At 41.6% G+C, this 14,774-nt stretch overlaps 1 protein-coding gene across 10 annotated transcripts in view; it reads right to left on the reverse strand.

The window, feature by feature from the left end:
- Positions 1 to 14,774, reverse strand: part of Ryr3 (ryanodine receptor 3) — a 598,743-nt gene that overhangs the window by 37,890 nt on the left and 546,079 nt on the right. For 6 of the 10 annotated variants that reach the window (XM_045155993.1, XM_045155990.1, XM_045155992.1 and 3 more), the window contains 7 exons: positions 12,858 to 12,934; positions 10,399 to 10,472; positions 10,127 to 10,144; positions 9,657 to 9,737; positions 9,179 to 9,267; positions 7,837 to 7,965; positions 662 to 766 (listed from right to left, as the gene is read on the reverse strand). In XM_045155993.1, coding sequence (XP_045011928.1) covers positions 662 to 766; positions 7,837 to 7,965; positions 9,179 to 9,267; positions 9,657 to 9,737; positions 10,127 to 10,144; positions 10,399 to 10,472; positions 12,858 to 12,934 — 573 coding nt within the window. The remainder of the gene's footprint in view (positions 1 to 661; positions 767 to 7,836; positions 7,966 to 9,178; positions 9,268 to 9,656; positions 9,738 to 10,126; positions 10,145 to 10,398; positions 10,473 to 12,857; positions 12,935 to 14,774) is intronic. The other 4 variants (XM_045155998.1, XM_045155995.1, XM_045155994.1 and 1 more) reach the window with 2 other exon arrangements.

The raw sequence follows: 14,774 nt of genomic DNA on the forward strand, positions 1-14,774 counted from the left end.
GGGGAAAAACAAAAGGGCTAAACAGCACATTCCAGAAGAGAGGAGGCAGATGTGACAGCCTTGAAGATTTCAGATACATTATTTAAATTAATGCTGCAAATGTTACTCTAATCAGCCTGAAACATATTTGAAGTTTTCTCTCATGTGTTGCCATGGAGAGAAGTGATCAACTACTAAATATGCTACATAATAAATGTTCTGAGTGATGCTAATTCATCTTGCCAGAGAGATGGGGAGAAGAAGAGGCAGAGATGGGGAGGGAGGAGCAGCAAGGGTAAGGGAGGAGGGCTACATGGATGACAAGGACATGCAATGTTTGACAGAGCAGACAGGGTTGGTGGGCAGTATTTCTAAATCCACAAGACAGTGACAAGGAAGCAAAAAGGGTTGGCACCATGGGAAGCATGTGTTGAGGTAGTTACAATGAGAGAAGTAGGTTGGTAGGACACAAGGAAGAAAGCTGCATCCATGCAAAAGCCTGTCTGGGACCCCAGCGAGGATTCGTTCCTATTTCTCATTTTGGCCTTCAGTTTTAAAAATGAAACCTAGACTACATGGCTTTTCTAGCCTTTAATTACGCAGCCGCATCCACAAGGGGAGACCCAAAGGGTTAGCCAACATTTTACACTACTGGAATATGTGTGGGAACAGGCCACAGTACCTGAGAAAGTTTCATCTGCATGTTAGCAAACACATGGAGGAAACCAACCACTGCGTCCCACAGCCTGCTGTGTGCCAGGCTCTGCTGGTTCCCGATGCAAGGGCCCTGGGGAGAGGAGGACAGCATGTTGCACTCTATTCTGAAACCTGGCCTTACCGGGGCTGGTAGACACCTGTTTACAGGAATACCTGGCACTTCCCCAAACTCACATATCTTGTGGCTCAATATTTTCTCAAGATACTATTCTTTTTTGATTCCCAGAGCATTATTTTCTAGAAAACAAACAACAGGATTTCACTGTCTATAGGCATTCAGAGAGTTTCTTTTAACTTCAGAATGCATTCTTCAAATAAAATCTTACATTGAAGAGCAATATCTAAAATAGTTAAATATGGTAATTTAAGCAGATTTGAAGGGTATATCTGCATACTCTCACCTAACCTTTTCCCTAAAAGGTCTTCTAAGGAAATCACAGATACTAGCCACAGTTTGAAAACCAGGCTTAGCCTATCTGTTGTAGTCAAGCAAAACTACAAATAAATGCTGTGACCTGTAAATAAATTTTAAATTAAGTTTTAAAAAGTGTGTAATAAGCCAAGTGTTCAACCACTTCTAGAATGTTCTTGAATTTCAGATATAATACCATGTTTTAAATATCTTTTCCAAATGTCAAAATGTAGGATGAATTCCTTAGTAGTTTACATTTTCCATGATAATAAACTTTTTTTTTTTTTTTTTTGATTTTCAAGGTAGGATCTCACTCTAGCTCAGGCTAACCTGGAATTTACTATGTAGTCTCAGGGTGGCCTTGAACTCACAGTGATCCTCCTGCCTCTGCCTCCTGTGTGCTGCGCTTAAAAGCATGCACCACCACACCCAGCTTAAACTTCTTATTTTTATTTTTTAACTTAAAAAAACTTTTTAAAAGGCTTTTTTGTTTGTATGTATTTATTTGAGAGTGACAGACAGACAGAGCGAAAGAGAGAATAAAAGGCAGAGAGAGAGAGAATGGGTGCATCAGGACCTCTAGCCACTGCAAATGAACTCCAGACGCATGTGCCCCCTTGTGCATCTGGCTTATGTGGGTTCTGGGGAATTGAGCCTCGAACCAGGGTCCTTAGGCTTCACAGGCAAAGGTTTAACCCTAAGCCATCTCTCCAGCTCTAAATTTCTAATTTTTAATCACTGTTAAACCAACACTCTTTAACTATTCCTCATGGCGTGTTATTTCCACCCTTTAATCAATCTCCAAGTTGCTGTTAGATAAGAAAGACTTAAAAAGGACACAGGTTCTACCTCAGGAATGGAAGAATCTTGATAAGATTCCCAAGGATGATATCACAAGGAGAAATACTGCCTACATTCCCAAACTATATCAGCAATACTGTTTAAATATATATATATATGTTCCCCCAAAGCTGATAATTTTATTTCAGAACAAAAGTGGGTGTTGAAAGAAATTCACACACACACACACACACACACACACACACACACACACACACAGACACACAGTTAAAAAAGGGGATGGAGCTTTTTGTGTTAAGTACCCCAGGGGAAATTCTGAAATTAGGATGGGTTCTGCTGAGATCAAATCAACACTCATCAGCTATGTGAACAATCTTCCTCAGCATTTAATATTCTGTGGAAATTTTGAGTTTTTCTTCCTCTGTCCTTAGAGTGCAGGAATGGCAAGTATTCATCTCCCCCTTGAAAACTCTCCATTTTGGCAACTCTCTTTTCAGAAGGCCACACCTTAGGTATATATAACTGTCCTTCCTTTCTCTCTCTCTCTCTCTTTTTTTTTTGTTTTTCGAGGTAGGGTCTCACTCTAGCCCAGGCTGACCTGGAATTCACTATGGAGTCTCAGGGTGGCCTCAAAATCATGGCAATCCTCCTACCTCTGCTTCCAGAGTGCTGGGATTAAAGGTGTGTACCACCACACCTGGCAACTGTCCTTTCTTTAATAAAAACCTTTACACATTAACTTTGCTTCAAAAAAGTAAGACCTCTTCTTTTCCAGATGATTTTCTTAGTTTTATGTTTATTTTAATGAGAAAATATGATCTGAGAGAGCCAATTGGCTCATCACATGATTTCTAATGTCTTCTTCCTCCCTCCCTCCCTCCTTTTCCTTTTCCTCCAATGTCCTCCCTACTCTTTTCTTCCATATCTCCTCTCCCTTTTCCTCCCCCTTTTCTTTCCTTTCCCATATTAGGGGCTGAACATAGACCCTTACACATATTAGGATAGCTTTATACTATTGCGCTAACTTCCCCATTACTTTTTTTTTTAAAATTGAGACAAGATCTCTTTAAGTTAGCCAAACTGTTCTCAGACTTATTCTGTAGCCCAGGAAGGTCTTAAACTTATGACTCTTTTGCCTAACCCTCTGAGATAATGTTTTTCATAAAAGATATTTCAACTCTATCATATAAACGATAAAAAGAGCCACTATGAACTCCTGAATTCTAGGTGTATATAAAGTTGAGAATGAAGATACCAAAGAAAGGGATACTACATTCCTCATGTCTTTCTTTGCTTTTTTCTTCTGGTTCAGCAGATTGCTGTAATTGCTGACATGACTCTCCATGAAGCCGTACACACTCCTGTCTCCAGGGTGCCCTTCCTCCTCTGCATCCATTTCTTGCCCAAGCCCCTGGGGCTCATGAAAACTTCCCTCATTGATTTTTTTTTGTTTTGTTTTCTATATGTGTATTTTGTTTTCTATATGTGCATTTTGTTTTCTGTGTCAGGGTTTCACTATGTAGTATGGCTGGCTTCAACCCTGTGACCTCCTGTTTCTGCCCATTTGGTTCTCAAGCACAGAATATATGATTATTTGAAAACATGTGTGATCATCTGTGTCAAGTAATTTTCTTCATGTATATACATAGTTCCACAATTATCTGGTAAGCTCTTTTTTTTTTGATTTTTTAAAAAAATATTTATTTTTGGAGAGAGAGAATGGATGCACCAGGACCTCTAGCCACTACAAATGAACTCCAGACGCATAAGCCACCTTTTGCATCTGTCTTACATGGGTACTGGGGGATTGAACCTGGGTCCTTAGGCTTTGCAGGCAATCGCCTTAACCATTAACCCATCTCTGCAGCCCCATAGCTGAGGTTTTGGCTTCCCTGGAAACCACCTAAGGCTGGGCAACCTTAGAGCCTTCTGTGTTATACATAACTGAGGCAGGCCTTCCCTTTGGTCCTGAGGAGGGGGACTCACAAAGGCCTGAAGAGGGAGTACATCTTTACATATGTCCTGGCCACTCAACATGACAGCTGGGACCTCACCAGCTTCCCTGACTTCTTGTGGCCTCCCAGGCTGTGCTTCCAAGGCCTTTCCTGTGTTTGCCAAGGTTCTGTTTGGAGGCTCCAACACTGGTTTTCCCCTTATGATGTAGCAGCCTAGGTGGACTAGAGGAGTGGGGAGATTGCCTGGAGCCCTGCTGGGCCTTAGGGGTGGAAGAGGACAAGACCTAGGGCCCATTCTGCCTTTTCTGGGTCTGGAGTAGCAAAGCCATCATCTTGAACTTGCCCATGGCATCACCTTCTCGGAGGCCTTGGGACTGGGTTCTTGTGTCTAGCTGGGGGGGGGGTTGAGTGATGTTTTGAGTGTATATGCTCAACTTGGCTTCAGGGAAACTTAGGGATACTGGGAGCCCTTGCTGTTCTTCCATGGAAAATGAAATGCCCCCTCGCCTCCCAATCAGGTCTACATTCACTCCTCTTCTTACCAAGACTGAGCCATGGTGAGTGGATTGCAGGTAATAGCTTCACAATTACCCTCCGCATTAGTCCCTTCAGTTCCTGTAACAGAATACTACGGACGGGGTAGTTTATAAAGAACAGAAGGTTATTTAGTTGTGGTTCTGGGGCTTGGAAGTCCAAAAGCCCAATCCCAATTCTGGGCAAAGACCTTGCTACAACTGAACATGGCTGAGGGCCATCACACAGCAGAGAGGAAATCTGCTAGCTCAGGTCTGTCTTCCACTCACAGAGCTGCTACTACCACACAGGGCCCCACCTTGATGACCTTGATGACCTTGCCTCCTCTGATTAACTCCCAGAGGAGAACCCTCTCTCCATGTCATCAACATAGAAAATCTGGAGTTAAGTCTCCAGTACATGCTCTGGAGCACACATTCAAACCCTAGCTTTCCATGACAACTCAGCTTCATTTTAATCTGGGTTTAAAGCCTTAAGTGGAGCCTAGTGTGATGGCATGCATCTGGAATCCCACCACTCAAGAGGCTGAGGCAGAAGAATTGCCAACAGTTTGCAGCCAGCCTGGGCCACACAGTGAGCCCATCTCAACACAAAACGAGCCTTGGGTGGAAGGAATGGTTCTAACGCAGGGCCCGTTAGGCAGAGTGGCAGGAGACAGGGTTGGGGCTAAGGATTGCTGGCTCTGTGTGCAGGTGTCATTCTGGCTGTGTGATGCTGGTCATCCTGACAGTGACACTGGTGACAGCTGGATCTGCCCCAAATGGGGGCATTGCTCCCTGAGTTACCATGTCGCTGAGAGGGTGGATGACCCTTTACTAGGACACCTGTTTGAAAGCTTGAGCTCAGTGGCCTCTGGGCTCTCTGGCACCTCTGATGAGCTGCCCTGTATTAAAAACAGGGTTGAGGGCTGGAGAGATGGCAAAAATGCTTTCCTCACAAGCATGCGGACTTTAGTTCGGGTCCCCAGCATCCACATAAAAGCCTGGAGTGATGGCGCACACCTGTAATCCCCGAGGAGGCAGAGACAGAAGGGTTTCCGTGGCTTACTGGCTGGCTTTTCTAGCAGAATCATTGAGCTCTAGGTTCAGTTAAGAGGCCCTGTGACACAGAGGACTGATGACCCGCAGTCTGTTACCATGCCTTCTAGTGATTTGAAGGCATTAAATAACAGTATCTACTGCTAAAAATTGATGGTGTGCCTTGGAGTCTTGGTGATCAAAGGCCATTAAGTTCCTGCCTTAGCTGCTCACAGGCCCTGGGATTGGGGTGGGGGAGGCAGGACAGATAGTAAAGCATTGAGGTAAGAGCTGTGTCTGTGGCCCCAGGATGCCAGCCAAGCCCATGGGGCCTGCATGGCCAGGAGGTGGAGGTGTGCCCCTTGCCTGTGGGTGTCCTGGAGCAGGCAAACTACTGTTGACTGGGTGTCTCCCTCTTCCTTGCTGCTTCTGGGAGGAATGGGAAGCTTCATGGCATCAGAAAATGGATGGCTGGACTTCTTTTCTCTTCTAACCCCTTCCTAACTAGATGCAGACTCCTCCCCTGTGAGCCCTGAGCACCCACTGAGGCACTGTCCTGGCTTTGTCCCCACATGCCATGTATCTAGTCATCCCTGCTCTCTGGCTTTGGTCTCTCCTTCTGTTAAGCCTGGCTCTGCCCACTTCACTGCCCTGCATGGTAAGCTCTTTGATGGTAGAAGCAATATATAATATTTCAAAAATATTTTGTATGTATAATGGGCTTAGACATATGTTTGTGTGTATGTTTATGGGTGTGAACATGGACATGCATGTGCCACAGCATGCACATAGTGGTCAGAGGATAGCGTTGGTCCTCACCTTCCACCTTGTTTTGGGCAGAGTCTCCTGTTCACCACTGTGTTTGTCAGGCTAAGCTTGCCTATAAACTTTCAGGGATTCTTCCATCTCTACCTCTCATCTTGCTGTGTGTGCTACCACCCCTGGCTTTACATGAACCTAGGTCCTCATGCTTTCATGATAAGTGCTCTACCCACTGAACCATTTGCCCAGGCTCTCTCTCTCTCTCTATGTATATATATACCTACATACATATATATGTTTATATATATATTTAATATCTGTATGTATATATGTATTATACATGCTAACTGTATTATTTAATGGATATATAAGCAAAGACCTTATTTCATGAGTTTCCTGGTTTTGATAATATAAAGATGAAGTGCTAATTCTGCCCTAAAAAATTATCACAGAGGGGGCTGGAGAGATGGCTTAGCAGTTAAGAAGCTTGCCTGTGAAGCCTAAGGACCCAGGTCTGATTCCCCAGGACCCATGTAAGCTGGATGCACAAGGTGACACATGGAGTTCACTTACAGTGGCTAGTGGCTCTGGTGCACCCATTCTTTCTCTCAAATAAAAACATAATAAATAATAAAAGGAGAAAAAATATCACTGAGGGCTATGATATGGCTACTGATTTTATAGCAAATTATGCCTGGATACATGCATTCCCTTTCACAGCAGGTAGGAAAAGAATGGCAAATGTTTTATATAGAGAGTGCGGAAAGATGTAGATACCCACCCTGAAATTCCTTTATGGATTTGACTACCACTGTGCATAGCTTATGGGATTCTGAAGTTGCTTCTCCCATGGAGTTGACTACTGGCAAATTAGTAGGTGCTTATTTTTATTTATTTGATGCTGTGACAGGGTCTTACTATGTAACTCAGGCTAGCCTTGGGCCCATGATCCCCTTGTCTCAGCCTACCATCTTGGATTCTATTTATTTCTACTTAGAACAGTATCATTTATCCATTTATTTTGCAATTCTATCAATAATTTTCTAAATTCCCCATGCTCACTGGATATTATGTATCAGACATGGTTCTAGATATGAAGACCTTTAATTTGAATAAGATTTTCTTTCACCAAAACCATTATTTTTCTTGAAGATTTGGGAGAATTTTTTATACAAAATAAACATTGATACATTATAAAGTAAGAAGTAGAATTCTTGTGATATACAGACATTAAGTCACAGGTTCCAAAAAGATCACCACAGGCTATACCTCTCAGACTTACTTCTCCAAGCCTCTACCCACTCTCTTTAACCTGCACTTTCTGTACTCTATCTTTGGAGCTTAAACAAGTCGAGCCATCTGCAAGCACAGTAAAATTGTTTTTTTTGTCCATGCGAAGTTTTCAGTTTAGAATGTAACTAGATAAATGAAAATAAAATATAGCAGTGCCATGAACAGGTCCCAGTGGGGGAACTGTGGACTATAGATTCTCAAAGAGTACAGGCACTAATGGTTCCTATTTCTAGATGAGGAATATTGTTAGCACTGGAACTAGGTACACAGATCACTGTGTGTTACCAAATATTCTTTAGGAAATATATAAAATGAGAATGTTAGAAAGGATCTCTTTGTTTTAATCTCTGAATGCATTGACACATACCTGGATGTATTCTGTAAGGGAATTGAAAATCTGCTTGGTGACTGCCAGAGCTTTAGAAAAATTGTGCTGTCCGGATTCATCTATGATATCCTTCCCTGAATAGTACCAGTAGAAGTCACTGATTGATTCCTACAAGGAAACAAGCAGAGTTTAGCATTTTTCTGACTTCAGCAAAGAAAATTGAAATGAGTGGTCAAGATTAGAAGGGAATCCCACACATCTTCATGACCTCTGCTACGACATGAGCCAGGGGAAGCTATGAAGGAGGACAGAGATAGCTGATGCCTAACACCTTTCAAGCACAAGTATTTCCCTGTAGGGAAGGATGATAGCCTTGGCACCTGGGAGACCATAATATACGAAAACTTGTTGAAAGGGACACATATGCACTGACGATAATGCTTAGACAAATAATCACAATAACAGCACTAGGACAGCTAATGCTATAAGTTTCAGACTTTGTTCTGAGGACTTCAAGTGCATTATATTTCTCAATAGTCACTAGCACTCTCTGAGGCAACCCCTACCCACTTTGTAGGTGAGTAAACTGGATCACACAGAGGTTAAATAGATTGCTCCAGTTTCCAGGTAAGTGGTGAAAACAGAGTGAAGAATTAGCAAAGAGAAAAGAATCCTTTCATACCATTGTGTAGATTTTCAAAGCAAGTGATCTCTCAACAACAACTTGAGGACATTACATTCTTACCACCTTGTGTGGTTTTTCTAGTAGAGTAATTTTTCTTGTTCACAGGCTATGCTATAGTTCTTTCTGAGGTGTTATGGCCGAGTCTTCACTGGCAAAACTGAAGAAAGCCAGCATTTTGTAACAGATAATTTGGTAGTTAACAACTCTGCCCACTTTATCTTTAACATATAGTTTAGACATGTGACTTCCCATAAGTGTGTAGACTCAGGTTGCAATGCCTTTCTTACTGGAGCTTGACTGCACACACAGCCCCTGACATATGAAGGCCTAACTTAGAATTTTTCAGGTTTACAATGGTGTGCAAGTTTGCTCTGAATTAAAATTGTACTTGGAGTTCTGAGTATTTCTCTTTTCCTGGGCTATCAATATGGGGTATGATACTCTGTCATGATGCTGGACAGTAGCTGTGAGCCCCAGCTCCAAGAATGTTATTCCTCACAGAATGACAAGGTCAACCATTAAAACACTATGGCACATCATCGCACTACACCACGATGTTCTTAGCTTATGATGGGTTTATCAACTCCATTATAATTGAGGTACATCTACATTCTGGCCCCTCTGCCCCAGTGTAACTGTCTTTACCTCTTGTAAGCACTGGTGAGAGGGGCTGTTGCCTAAGACCCTCCAGCTCACCTGCAAGCGCAGAAGGTAATCCACGGTGCTGATGATGATATTCACAGTGGTGGTGTTGCCCATCTGAGTCCGCAGGAAGTTCTGAAAGTCTGAGAAAGCCAGTTCTTGGTCAGATCTCAGCTCCATTGCATCAAGGGAGCCTGCTGTGCTTAGAAGAGGTACACTATGTGAAAAGTCCCACACAGATGCCACATTTAGAGCCTTGTAGACCCTGCTCCACTCTGAGCCTTTCCAATCTGGTGACACCAATACCAGGATTTTAATGAGCTTTAAAAAACAAATGAAAAGGGCTAGAGATTCTGAATGAGTTTAGCCTTGATGACATGAACACAGCCATTAGCCTAAAGGTCATTTTATATGGTGCTTCTTATTAAGGAATGGACTAACTGATTTCCTTCGGTTAGCAACCCATTTTATCTAGTGGGGCTCACTAAACTATTAGAACTGTGCACCTGAACAAATCAATTGTTCTACTTACCACTGTTATGTCCTTCACAAAGCAACTGCAAGAATCTAAAAAGATCTCGTGTGAACTCATCATTCTGGAGCACTTTTTCACCTTGAAAATGACACATTGGTAAGTGTTTCTTTGGTTTCCCAACAACCAACACCTTATAATGCACATGACTGCAAACATGATAACAATGGTTTGGAAAAGGAACTCTGTATTTCATCTGGTACCAAGACTGCAGAACTCGGAGCCCCATGAAGGTCAATCATTAGCCTCAAGACGCACTGGTAGTGAGAGCAACTAGGACAATTGCAGCAAGTGGTTGACAGCCCATGACCCATGCTGACAGATGGAGGGCAATGTAATTATGCATCAAACTCTAGTTAAGCTCAACATGCCACCACCAAACCTAAGATGTGTCAGGCCAAATCAATTAAAGTAAATCTCTTAGGACTCATAGACATGGCAGGACCTCAGGTCAGAAATGCCATACTTACCACGCTCACGAACAATGACTGGTGAGGAGAGGAGAAAAGAAAAACACAATGTAAGAAGGCCATAAACACAACAAACTCTCTTTAGTTAAGACTGGTTCATGAATACATCCAGCCTGGATGCTGGCTTTATCAGAGCTATGGATGGAAATGTTTTGCTCAAATGGAGCAAGTCTTTACAGATTAGGAAAGAGCATATATGGGCTATAACTACAAAGAGTTAATTAAGATTTCAACCAGAAAGAAAATGGCCTTGGCATTCACTTGTTACTTACGTGTTCCTTCTTCAGTAACCATCCCCAGGCCTTCAGCTTTATTCTGCCTCTCAAATGCATTCAAATCAAGGGCACTTTGAATAGATAAAAGAGAACAAAGTTCAGGGCTAACCACACTGTGAGAATAGTTCTAACACAAACGATCTACTAAGAATATGCTGTCCCACTATTATCATCAACCAACTAACACATCACAGTGTGGTAGAGGGCCTGGAAATTCCTTGGCTTTGTGCCAAGCACTGTGGTTTAAGGGTGCTTTAGCTCACAGACCTTAACCTGTGCACAGAGAAGAGTCCTACCATTCACAGTGATGACAACGTCTAGTTCTTACAGATGAAGATTTAGAAATGCTTCCCAGACAAAGAAGGGACTGTTTCTTACGCTCAAGGAAAAGTTTACTTGAAACTATAATTAGCATCTACCTTCCTCCTCTAGCTATTCTTGAAGGAGCATATGGAATTGTAGTTCCCAGTGCCTAGGTTGAGAAACTTCCATGACTTCAAAGGCCACACCCTTTTATGGTTCCTGCTTTGTTCAAATCTTGTAGAAACTGAGATTAAGCTTTCTGTGCTATGGTATCCCTAAACTTGGGAAAAACTGGCTTTCATTTTTGAAATCACTTCTCCCTACCTTCCTGGTAACAGCCATAGCCAAGCTTCATGTAGCCAGGAAGTTCTTGTGAAACCACTAAGCTTGATAATGAGAACAGTGTGTGATCAGGTTATTCCCAAGTAGGGCTTCTTCTATTTTACTAATAGTCCAATTCTTTCCCCAGTCTGAAAAGTACCATAGAACACAAAGTTTTCTAAGAGTGTAACTAAGCCTTCATTTTACCAGTATGCAGAGGAGGTGAAGGTGGCTCTCATTTGAAAAGATATTGGCATTCTTTTTTGTTTTTAGGGAGTCATGTATATTTTGAAGCTTAGACAAAGTTTAAACTGAAAACAGTGAAATTTATATTGCTACCTCTGTAATCACCCCTCTTCCACACCTGAAGGCTCTGATGAATAGGACCTGATGAATGACACAAAAATTAACCTGATATTTTGGGAACAACACAGGACAGGCTGACCTTTGGACCTTATTGCTTGAAATGGAATTAGCTTTGATATGGAATTAGCATAACATATTTCTGATTCTTACACCAATCTCCAAACACCCATGTTGACTGTTTTAATTTTCCTATTGCTTAAATATTTTACTATGGATTAGTTTTATAATCTTTGAAACCATTAAGATATCTTAAAACTTCTGTTAAAAAGTCTGTTGGCATTTAAGTGTATGTCACCTGTTCCTCTGTACCATCATTATAAATGAATTATAAGCAAATTTAGCAATATTGAGTACTGTGGAATACTGAGAGAACTCTTAGAAACCTAATGGAGAGTTTTGTTAGCAATGTATAACTAAATTGTCTTCATTTTGCCATCTCTTAGTCCAAACACACTATTCCACTCTCAATGAGACAGGGCTAGTAATATCGCATTTACTTTTCCTAAGAGGGATAATAAACTAATAGACTCTTGGTGCAAAAAAGTATAGAGCTGAGAATAAGGGATCAAATTGCAGCTCAAATATGCTCTTTGCTGCCTCAGAGTGCAATATTTACCTAATCAGATAAAATTAGCAAAATTATGAAGTCAACTGAAAGAAAGGATGTTCATCTTCCACATTTTAAAATGGAAAACACAATGTTCTATCTTAACTCACATTCATTGTAGGTAAATGAGTTAAATAATTCTAACTTCAAATTAGTTTCAGACAACTTAAAATACATAAGAAATTTAGAATGTGACACTTTTATTAGATTGCTGGCTCATTTTTCAAATGAATGGATACAATGGCCTTATGCCTTTTGATATACATTGCTTATTTGTCAGAGAGTTCTTCAACCCTGAGAGTGGTTTACATAACTGGGTAATAGACACTGATAGTTTAGTGCTTTGCTTTGTAGTTTATGTCAAAATTTTATTCATATTCCAGCACAGACCTGTGTAAAAATATGTTCTTGCCAAACATCTATTTCAACTGAAGGATTGTTAGAGACTAATGAAGTGCCTTATGGGTCTAAAGAAAACATCCTTGAGACATAATGAGGCATTCCCCATTTTCTATTCTTTGTTTTTTTCTGGTTTGACTTTCATGGGCATCCATGTCTGAAGAGAAACACAGGAGCCTAATAGGAAAATAAACTAACAAAAAAATAGGGAAGAAAGGTGATTAAAGAAAACAACAATGGGAAATGTGTTTTGTGGCTAATGGGAATTGCATTTCTCTCTGAATGCTATTTAAATGTAATCCTGAAGGCTGGGGGAGCAATACCTACTTCTCTTGGCTTTCTAATGTAGGTGACTACTGAGCCCTCTCTCAATAATTCCATGGTAAGGTAGCCAATTTTGTATACCCGTTTCAGTCCCCATTCCTCTCCAAAGATTGCTGAGAAGTTTCTCCACCCTTACCTACATGACTGCATCAGTCCAGAAAGGCTTTGAAAGAATCCAGCATCTTTTTTCTCCTTTAAGTAATCTAGCATCTTCTGCAAGGGAGACATATTTTTAAATGAAAACAATGCCACATCTAATGATCCCCCTAATTTTGATGGGGAAACTGCAAATTCCCAGCCACAGAGACACACAGAGTCAGAACCAGTGTTAAGTAACAGAATAATTTGTAAACTTAAAAACTGTGGGTGTAAGCCGGGTGTGGTGGTTCACGCCTTTAATCTCAGCACTCAGGAGGCCGAGGTAGGAGGATCATGCTAAATTCAAGGCCACCCTGAGCCTATAGAGTGAATTCCAGGTCAGCCTGAGCTAGAGTGAGACCCTGCCTCAAGAAAACAAACAAAACAGAACAAAAACCTGTGGGTGTAGGGTGAAGGAGTTGGCTCAGTGGGTAAGAGCACTTGCTGTACAAGCATGAGGTCCTGAGTTCAGTCCCCAGCACCCATGTAAAAACAAAACAAAAACTGAGCATGGACACACACACACACACACCTATAATTCTAGTATTAAAAGGGGTGGAGGCAAGAGGACCATTGGGGCTCCCTGCAGCCAGTTTAAACTGAAAATATCAGTAGCTCCAGATTCAGTGAGAAACTTTCTTAAAAAAATAGGGCAGAGGAACAATAGAGGAAGATATTCACTGTTCTCTGGTCTCATGTGTGCACATGTGACACACCCACCTGCGTGTGCACGCAAATACAAACACATATGTGTGCATGAGCCAAGCCACCTACTTGTGGAGACTATTTTATAAAGGGTCACTGGTAGTTTTCTATTTCAGGGTTGGTATGGTAGACTTTGGACATTTGCAGTCTCATATTTAGACTAAATGATAGGTTGATGGCATGGTATGGTGATAGTTAATGTTGTGAAGTATCACTGGAATGACTCGTACCATGAGTGTGCCTTATGGGAGGGAGGAGCTTAGCCAGTAGCTACCAAAGCTGAGCCTAGTTGTTAAGGCACTTGACTGCAAAGCCAAAGGATCCAGGTTCAGTTCCCCAGGATCCATGTAAAGCCAGATATACAAGGTGGCACGTGTCATGCGTTCATCTGCACTGACTAGAGTTCCTGGCATGCCCCTTCTCTGTCTCTCTCTCTCTGTTTTTCTCAAATAAATAAATAAAAATAAAATATATTTTTTTAAATGCCAAGGGTCTGTCTTAAATGTCCCTTTCCTATTACACAATGCTTTAGAAAACACTAGTGAGTGTCTGCCTCCTGCACGCTGTTCCAATCCAGACATTCAATGAATGCCATTGCCTGCATAGTTTCATGTCTTTGCATATTGTACTCAGTAGACTATAAGTGGAAGTTTGTTTTGTTTTGTGGTGTGATAAGTTGAACAAAGGATGTTGTACATCCTAAGTGCTCTACCACTGAATCCCAACCCTGTGTGCGTGTGTGTGTGTGTGTGTGTGTGTGTGTGTGTGTGTGTGTGTGTGTTTCAACTATGGAGCCTAAGTTCAACTTGAATTTACAACTTTCTGTCTCATCCTCCCAAGTGAGGTTTTTAAATTTTTTTTAAAATTTTACTTTCTTATTTATGAGAGAGAGAGAGAGAGAGGGAGAAAGGTGTGCAGATATAGAGAATGGGCATGCCAGGGTCTCCTGCCACTGTAAACAAACTTCAGACACATGCACCACCTAGTGCATCTGACCTTATGTGGGCGGTGGGGAATCAAACCTGGGCCTTTAGGCTTGCAGGCAAGTGCCTTAACCGCTGAGCCATCTCTTTAGCTCCCAAGTGAGGGTTTTTGTTGTACATACTGTTATGCCTTCAGCCTTGAAAGCAAAATTGTTTATAGTCAGCAATCAGTAAAATCACTGTTCAATGAAGAACAAAGGAATGAGTGGATGAATAGAGAGTGTGTG

Source organism: Jaculus jaculus, chromosome 8, assembly GCF_020740685.1.
Source record: "Jaculus jaculus isolate mJacJac1 chromosome 8, mJacJac1.mat.Y.cur, whole genome shotgun sequence".
Taxonomy (NCBI): Eukaryota; Metazoa; Chordata; class Mammalia; order Rodentia; family Dipodidae; genus Jaculus; species Jaculus jaculus.